The 9,383-nt window shown below is 39.8% G+C and overlaps 1 protein-coding gene across 1 annotated transcript; it reads left to right on the plus strand.

Annotated features, from left to right (window-relative positions):
* The first annotated feature begins 169 nt into the window (after positions 1–169).
* tra2a (transformer 2 alpha homolog) lies at positions 170–5,519 on the plus strand. Its single transcript, XM_077548674.1, has 9 exons — positions 170–340; positions 1,511–1,638; positions 1,746–1,911; positions 3,107–3,154; positions 3,556–3,744; positions 4,038–4,153; positions 4,263–4,532; positions 4,609–4,679; positions 4,866–5,519. The coding sequence occupies exons 1-9, from the start codon at positions 305–307 to the stop codon at positions 4,874–4,876; spliced, it is 1,035 nt and encodes a 344-aa protein (XP_077404800.1). The 5' UTR covers positions 170–304; the 3' UTR covers positions 4,877–5,519.
* Positions 5,520–9,383: the final 3,864 nt, after the last annotated feature.

The raw sequence follows: 9,383 nt of genomic DNA on the forward strand, positions 1-9,383 counted from the left end.
AACCACCTTGCGTTATTTGCTCGTGTGTAACTGATATTTTCGTACTGATATTGCTATACGTCATTTTCCACACGACGTACATGACTAGGAACGACGGAATGACCCCCAAAACGCCGGCTTTTATATGCAGGGGGCGTCGTAATCGGATATGACGTGTATTCGTGCTCTATCTGATCGCTCCGCCCCCTCTCGCCATTTTCTCATTGGAAACCTCTCAAACCAAAAATATTTTGCATTTAAACATTTGCCTAGCTTTTTTTTTATATATTCGACACAACTTGGTAGGTAGATAGATGACCTGAAAATGAGTGACATCGACGAGGGAGATAACGAAAGACGGGTAAGGAGTAATATTTAGCATCACTTATACTTGCTCGTATCAAACAGACAACAAACGTACATTCAACTGAAAGTATTCCTCAAGTTACCTATGGATGACACTATGCAGCTTTGACTGTAAAATGAGCTCGCCTTAAAACTAGTTCTGGGGTTGCTTCTTGCTAAACGCATGACAATTCCTTGTTGCAGCCCCTTTAACAGGAGCTAGTAAACTTAGGGAACTTGACGTTAGCTTGAACCTCCTACTTCGGGTTATCTTCAACGGCGCCTTATCTTTTATTTCCAGCATTATTTTGGGGGGCTTCTGAATCCCAGTAACCGTTGGATGTCGTCAAGTGCACATACGTCTAATTTTGACTAATAAACCTGAGTTCGTCTTTGTTTACTTTGCCTCCCTATCCTAGCTTTCAGCTGTTTTTAACTCGGCATCATAAATCTCATCATTAAAAAAACCACACATTTATAATAATTGCTGCATGTAACTGCAATGCATTCATTTTCCCCCCACATTTATATTTGACCAAGTATACCCCCCCCACCCCCCATAAATTTAACATCTTAATTTTTGATGTTCTATTTTGATTAAGGTATATTGATTGTGAAGGATAGGAAGAATTTTATCCAAGAATAATGGGGGACAAACAAAAATAATTCCAAGCTAAAAGAAGCCTAATGACAACATGAACAGAGCAAAACAAAACCATTAACGAGGGAGGGAAATTGTGGCGAAGATTAGAACACTAAGTAAATAGTGTTTGTTCCACAGTTTATTTATTGTGCTAACTTTTTTTAAATGGAGCTGCATCTTTTACCTCTAGGGGTGCACCGATCAATCTATCGGCCCCGATTTCCTTAATTTTGGGGGATCAGTGATCGGCCGAACCCTTAAAAATGAACCGATCTTTTCCACCGATTTCCTCCTCCTCCTCCTCGGAGGTCTGAAAAAGTGAACTTCTTCTGCTGAGATCACTAATAGGCTTTTCATTTGTATTTGAGAGAACTACTTCATAATGTGCAGTTAAAACAACCCTTAGCATTGTTTCACAGATACTGTTCAATATTTTACAGTCCAAAAAAAAAAAGATTGGAAGACTGAATGTGTATTCTCATTGATTTTATGTTATTAATACATGTATGTGTAAATGATAATGTTTTACTACTGTGCCAACAGGGGTCTCGCTCCTCGTCTACATCGGAAAATGGAAGTCAGGCAAAGTCAGAGAGCAGGTCAGGCTCACCGAGTCCATCTCGAGACTCCAAGCATTCTGAATCCAGATCCCGCTCTCGATCAACATCAGGGTATGTTGTTGTTATTTGTCTTTATTAGCAGATGAAATATAATTTATTTCATCCTTTGTCCACTTTACGAGATCAAATCCTTTCCTGCCTTACTCTCTTATTTTCAGGTCTCGTTCTAAGCATGTTTCTATCCGACGTGCTAGCCGTTCACGGTCTCCATCTCATCCATGCCGACAGAGGTCTCGTTCTCATTCCATCAGCCCCGACTCCCGCCGCAGGAGGAGCCGGAGCACTTCGCCAATGTCAAACCGCAGCCCAAAGGCTGGGCTCAGAGTGAGTGTGAAAGGACCTGTAAATTGTTAAGATAGACATGGCACCACACACTGGTCAAGAAAAAAAAAAACTTCAATATGTATGTACTTGAAACAGTATAACCAAGAGAATTGCTACAAATGTTAGTAATAGATTTATACATTTTTCCTGGCTAGACTAATAGAGCTTAGCTCGTCAATGTTTAGGCCAGCAGAGAAGGCCTTGTTGACCCTGACAAAAGTATTTCATATCAGTCAATATTGGTATTTTTTATTTTATTTTTTATTTTTTTACTATTTAAAATGAGGATGCAGAGGGGAAAAAGGGACTGAATTTAGGTAAGTTTATTTTAAAATATATTTAACATTTAAGAAGAGGTCAACAAAATTATGAAAAGTCAAATATCAATACAAAGATGAAATGAAAGCCTTTATAAAATAATAATGTGCTTATTAGTAGGGCTGGGCAACTCACAATGTACATTTTCATATCAGTCTTTACCTGCTGGAATTTAAAGCCGCATTGTGCAGTTTAAAAAAATGTCACGTTAAAGCTTTTTCTACATCATGCATGCCCCACAAATGCCCAGATGAGTACAAAGAGCCCTGACTGTTTTAATGTGACTGCACCTCTCAGCTTTTATCTTCCACTTTTATAGTAGAGTGTGCAGAGCCTCACACTCCACTGTTTTCTTGAAATTATTAAAACAGTCATGCCAAGTTCTGCAAATGGCGACAAGTGTGACTATGTAGACCTTAGCAGAACTTTGCAAACAAGCCAAGAACTGTGACAGTCCTACAATATCCAATGTGCAGTTATTTTTCTGGAATGTGTGGATGTGGACAAGCTCATCATATCACAGAAGGCCTGATAACATGAACAGCAATATTGTTGAAAGTTGGCTCAGCACCGAGGCTACCATTTTTTTTATTGTACGATACCCAGTCTTTAGTTTTATTCTAAGGGAGGAACGTCAACCTTAAAATGAGCCAAATGATAGACTGCTCTGTCGAGGACAAGATTGTCACTTTGAACAATCGAGTCTAATTAGATCTTTTCGAAGCCATCTTGTGATGAATCATGAAGGTGACATACTTTCTTCGTCAAGAGCAAGCGAATGTATATGAGGCACATGGGAGTTTTTTTTAAAAAAAAATTAATGTGGTTAATGACATGACCTTTAATAACCCTTCCTCTCTCTTCTTTCTATCAACAGAGCCATGAAACAAAAGAAGCAAACAGTCATGGCGGTGCTGCTGTGAGGGTACGTGGACCTTCGTGCATCGTTTAGTATTTGTGCATGGAGGAACATAATTTCCTCGGGGAAATGAAATGAGTACGTTTCTAAGATGCGGTGTTACATGCATGAAGCCAACAGGCCTCATTTGTTTGAATTCTGTGTTTCATGTTGGGTCAAGTCAGCAGGTATGCACTTCCTTTTTTGCTCTACATTCTTACTACATGATATTGACCCTGCACAAAGTTGCTGTAGGTTGACGTGTCAGTCTCAGCGGGTTATTATGTTACACTATTGCACCTGCACAAATGATTACGTTATGAGGGGCAATATATCCAATGTCGGAATTGTACATATTAGTTTTGTATGCACTGAACAAGAACAAGGAGAATGTGATCAACCAAGGGCTTTATTTCCCACTCTTGTAGGCAAACCCTGACCCCTGCAAATGTTTGGGGGTGTTTGGGCTTAGCTTGGACACCACAGCGCAAGACCTGAGGGACGTCTTTTCAAAATATGGTCCTCTGTCTGGGGTCAATGTGGTGTTCCATCAGCGCTCGGGTCGCTCGCGGGGCTACGGCTTTGTCTATTTTGAGAGACTTGAGGATTCAAAGGAGGTAATGTTTTATTTTTGTGTTGCTGTAAACTGCATCTCATTAGAATAAATCACTCTTTGTGGCAATAATTACCACACAGTAGTAGAGAACCAGTCTGTTGGTGTTGCTAAAACAAGATGAATTGTGTCATTTTGACTTTAATGGGAACTCGTTTCTTTTTATTCAGCTGTAATTACGCGAGTTCGCCACTAGATGTCCGTCTTGTTACACGAAAATTCGTCCTCATGCCATCCATTAGAACTGTGCATATGTGACCTGATGCTGATCGTTGACTTCTGTGGTCTGTTTCTCAGGCAATGGAGAGAGCCAACGGCATGGAGATCGACGGGAGGGTAATTAGAGTAGATTACTCCATTACCAAGCGTGCGCACACCCCCACACCTGGAATCTACATGGGTAAACCAACTATGTAAGAGTCATACCAATGTTTTATTTTGTGCGTACGAGTCATTCAGTAAGAAGGAGTCTGTTATCAGTTTCATCGCAGCCTTGGTTTTGTTGTTGTTGTCTTTCAATAGGGATGATGATGAGGATGACGATGATGGCGGAGGCAGCCGGAGGGGAAGAGCCTCATATTACCACAAAGGGTACGAGCGAGGCTACGAGCGCAGCTATGACCGAGGCTACGAGCGAAGCTATGATCGAGGCTACGACAGAGGTTATGACAGAGGCTACGACCGAAAATTCGATCGAGACTACGACCGAAGCTACGACCGAGGCTACGATCGAAGCTACGACCGAGTCGCCGATCGATACGACAGCTACGACGAGTACAACTACAAGTACAGGTAAGCGAGTCATTATTTTTACGAAATGAAAACATTACTGCTCTTGTTCATTTCAACTCTTTACGTCGTGATGCAGTCGCCGGCGCTCCTCATCACCTGAATATGGTAGATACAGAAATTCCTCTTGGTCTCGCTCCTACAACCAAAGTAAGTATGAACCTGACAATGAATGCATTTTTTTTTTTTTTTACATCTAATATGGCTCAGTTGTATCAGTAGGGTTTGTGTGGATATTTTAATGACATGTATGCACATGCACCTCTTTCACAGGTGAAAGTACATCTTTTTAAGTAATCCCATTGACGCGCTTTGATCTGTGTTTTGTTTTGGCAGGACGCTACTGAGGTACGGCAGCTAAGAACTAGCATGTCTAAATTCACAGCGCACTTTGTGTGGCAGGCAGTTGTGTTTACATGCGGGGGGGTGTTTTTATTTGTGAATCTCACACTTCTATGTGGCAGGCGTGTGCAATGAACTCAAAACTAATTTGTAACGTGTCTTCATTTTCTATAGTTGCCATCCACATTGTGTTGTTGTTGTTTTTTTGTCATTCTGACCTCAAATGCTCAGTGTTACTCAGTGATGAGTGAGTCTTCTGGTAAGTACTATGTAAAATTAGCGTGAAGCTCTGTGCTTACTCTTTTTATGGAAACGTCAAACAGGTCATCACACTGTTTTTTTTTTATTATTCTTTCACGTGTATGGAAATACACTCATGAACTGTCCAAAGTTTCTCGTTTCTTCTGGCTTGAATATGCATTATAATGGAAGTTGGGCTTCACTTCTATGGGTGGGAGTTAAGATGTGTGGGTGAGGTGGGAAATAAAGCAAAGGAGAATTTCACAGAACAAGCCAGACGCCAGGATGTTGTTCTATGTTCACACACATTTAGGTTAATGTTGGGGACACAATGACTTCTCGAAAAGTTTTTTCTAACACCACTTCTTTTAAATTGCAACAATAAAACAAAGTGAAATAGAACCATAAGACTTTATTGGTTTGCTCACGTCTCATTTCATGAAGTCAAATATTAGTATCGATGAAGCAGCATCGCAAATAATTCATGTAACCCCGCACGAAAGAGTGATGAATCAAAAATAGCTTGAGGTTAAAAGAAAAGCTACCAAGCTAACGCACATGATAACTACGAAACGTTTCAAGGGAATTACAACACCTAAGTACCTAAAACATGCGATCCACTTTGTTTACATTCATTGTCCTGCACTGAAAAATAAAGTCCTCATACACACGCAGGTGGTGATACATCATGCATCTTCAGAATGAACACAATCTTGAAAGGCTGACGGCAACCTCGAGCTAACAGGCCGCGTTTAACCCATAAATGTGATCTCAAATAATGGCGCAGCTGATTCAAATGGTGTTGTAATAACTGCTGACATGTCACGGGGCCCCTCGCACTTATGCATCGGTTCACTTTGATAGCATGGAAAGTTCTAAAGCTCAAGGGTCATAGTTAGACATTTCGCCACAAAGATGGAAGTGTCAATGTTATCTTCATCTTTTTTTTCTTCTTTTTTTGTGAGTATAATGTTTTAGGCTCCCGAGCTCACTTGATGACCTTTAAAATGAAATGAACAGTTTCTTGCAGTTTTAATACTTCCCTGTCAAATGTAACCATATGTGAGCAGTCCATTGTATTTCACACACTCGGACCAAAAAGAATGCAGATAATTAACATCATTTTATGGCTAGTTGTGACATTTAAAGAGCTCTGACGCAGATTCCTCTTCAGGGGTCATCTGCTGATAGGCCGGTCAATTGTAGTTAGCACGGATAACAGGTTACATGTTTAAGAAGTGCACTGTCGAAGTGCACATACTGAACATTATGCATGTTGGTGGCACAGAATGGACCCAATGGTCACTGACCTTGAACATCTAACAGAGAGATAAGTGATCCATAGTATGGTCGGGCAAACGGTGTGAATTGTGATTTCACAGGAACTCATCTTTTCTCACGTAGTTTTATTATACGTCAACATGATTTTGTGGTTCATATGAACACAACTCACCCAAAGTGCTAACTTGGTGTAACCTGTATTGTACTTTTAAACTAGCGGTTAGGAAGAAATGGTTGCCATTATTTATGTTTTGGATTCACTTTGACTGTATGCTAAACTGCACTGTTTTTATGGCCTGTAGTTGTGTCATCTGTCGTTATAATCAGGTACAAAATATCCCTTTTTATCACCTCCGCTGTATCTAAATGTTTTCTTTTATGAAAATCATATGTACAGAGCTTTTTCTATTTTCATTTAAAAGGTAGGAGCATTTTGTACAAGTTCAATTAGAACTTTTGAATAAAAACAGTTCCGAATCGGGCAGGTCTTTCAAAAATCATCTTTATGAAACATTGCAGTTGTAAGACATTATATGAAACGACTTACAAGACCGGTTTCAAATCATAATGAATCACTGCATGAGATAATATGAATAACTTATAACAAACATTTTGCTTAAACAAGTTGCCAGATAATACAAATTTGTATGCACAATATTCTTATAAGCAAATAAGCAAAAATAGCAGTTTCATTTGGTACACACATTCCGCTGCACACAATGTGCTGTCCACATTCAATAAATCCTGCATTTTATTGAAGTACTGTAAACAAAAGTACAAGTGTGAAAACTTGAGGTGCAACAACCCACGTTTCTGTCTTTGTTGGGTTAAATGAGATCATGAAGAAAGTGGTTAGAGAAAAAAACTCATTTTACAAACAGATTACAGTGTGAGTAATAATTAAAAAAAAAAAAATATTGAAAACTAAACAGAAGGAGAGGTCAAAATTAAGCACACAACCTCAACTTAAATACAAAGTGTAATACGTTTTAACAAATATGAAAGGAAATGTGTGAACATACTCTCTTTTAATCAAATTCATGTACTTTCTAAAGGACGTGGAGTTTATTTGAGTTTTATAATAAAAAGTTAGCTCATTCAAGATAGCAACATAGTGAAATCAACATGTTTTTTTTAACGCACGTTTGGGGGAAATGGTTATAAGTAAATCAAGTATTACAAATAATATCTCATACCAGTTTTCTAAATATTAATACAATTCTAATTAGTAACGTCAACTTTATTAACCATACATAACATACGAGTCTGCTGTTAAAACATGCTGTTGTTTGGTAACTGAATAAAAACAGCAATTTTTCTCCGTTTAAAAAAAAAGCATTCATTCTTGCCAAACAAGACGGAATTCATGATTTCGTATAAGTTAAAACATTTGAGTTTTGACAAAAACAATGCGAGAGAAGAAGAAAAAAAGGATAATCCCCTTTACCCTTTATAACGTACGAGATCTATGACCCTTTTATTCGTTATTTGATGTTTCAAAATTGTGATTCAATCCCAGCCTCGTTGAAAAATCAAGACTGGCTTGCTGGCATATGTTTGGAAGCGCCACACACACTCACACCGCCATTTTACTACTGACATGAGGGTTGTCATCTGGAGGGGCAAAAATGGAGGAAAACAAGCAGCCAGTTAGTTTGTTGTTTTTGGGGCTTGTATGGATCCACATGATGTGCACTAATGCACATGTTTTAAGCAAATATACTTTATACATTAGCGTGGATGAGAGGGCATCAGTGAATGTAAATCAGGACTCAACATGGCGTTCGAAGCAGTTACTCTTCAGTAGATGCTCTGCTTTACACGTTTAAACATCACACGAAGAAAGACTCCGTAAGGTTAATTATTCGATAATAGAATGAAAGAGGTAAAGAAATCTCACCGGAAGACAGAATCCATAGAAAGTGTAGCATAAGTGGGTTTGTGAGAGCCTTGGCGATGACTTTACGTGAGCGAGGCCAACAACAACAACCCAAAATTGAGCAATAACTGCGATTTGTAGCAACAAGATACTTAAATCTAGCATGAATATCCCCCAAAATCGGATTTTTTTTTGCTCCGCTCTACACTTGTGTGAATCTCAAATCTGGCCGCCGTACAGCAACATAGGAAGTAATGGACTCTCCAACTTTATGTTACTTCGCCCCCTATGGAAGGAGTCCATGGAGGGGTCTGGAAGTGTGGGGGAGGCGTTCTGTACATTCCTCAGCGATACATTCACCCGTCGCGCACATGGCTGCGCGTTCCCTCGCACACACGCACACAACAAGGCTGCAGCCATGCATGAGCTCATTCAAGCAGACGTGCACGGCCCACAGAGCTCACACAGCATGGCTGCAATTGCCCACAAAAAATCTATATGCAGCGGCCTCACAAGCCATCTTTTCACGTGTTTCTTCACTCTCATTTTGCGTCTGATAAATTGGCACAATTTGTACAAACATACCCGCAACAACGGACAGTGTCAAATAATGCGGATATTTGTGGTAAATGTACTAATTCAATTACTTTGTAAAAATAGTTTCATAAAACTTTTCAAGGTTTAACCAGTATCTCGAATATCAACAGATTAAATGTATGAGCATATAGGAAGGATGCGCGCTCATCTTTAAAGAACCTATAGCTCAATATTGTTTGTAAAAGTAAATCAATTGAGACAAGCTACATTTAAGCAAAAACTCAATAAAAGATCTGGGAAATGCCTCATTTTGGCTCTCTGGCTCATATTTCGTTAAATCTCTTTAGTATGAGTCAACGTCCAACCGTCTCAGCGTGGACGTAAACGCATCATTGGCGGGCTGGTTCATATAGAATAGTTGCTCTCCGTCAGCCAATCAAAGGAGCGCGCTAGCGGCAGTAGTAGGAGCGGCCGTGCTCCTCTCTGATTGGTCGGCTCTCTCAGCCAATCCGATGGCAGCATGTGCTGTGCGGGAGGAAACCCACTGAGGAAGGCATGGCCCGGTTCTGTTCCTA

The sequence above is a fragment of the Vanacampus margaritifer genome, chromosome 17, assembly GCF_051991255.1.
Source record: "Vanacampus margaritifer isolate UIUO_Vmar chromosome 17, RoL_Vmar_1.0, whole genome shotgun sequence".
NCBI classification, from domain to species: domain Eukaryota; kingdom Metazoa; phylum Chordata; class Actinopteri; order Syngnathiformes; family Syngnathidae; genus Vanacampus; species Vanacampus margaritifer.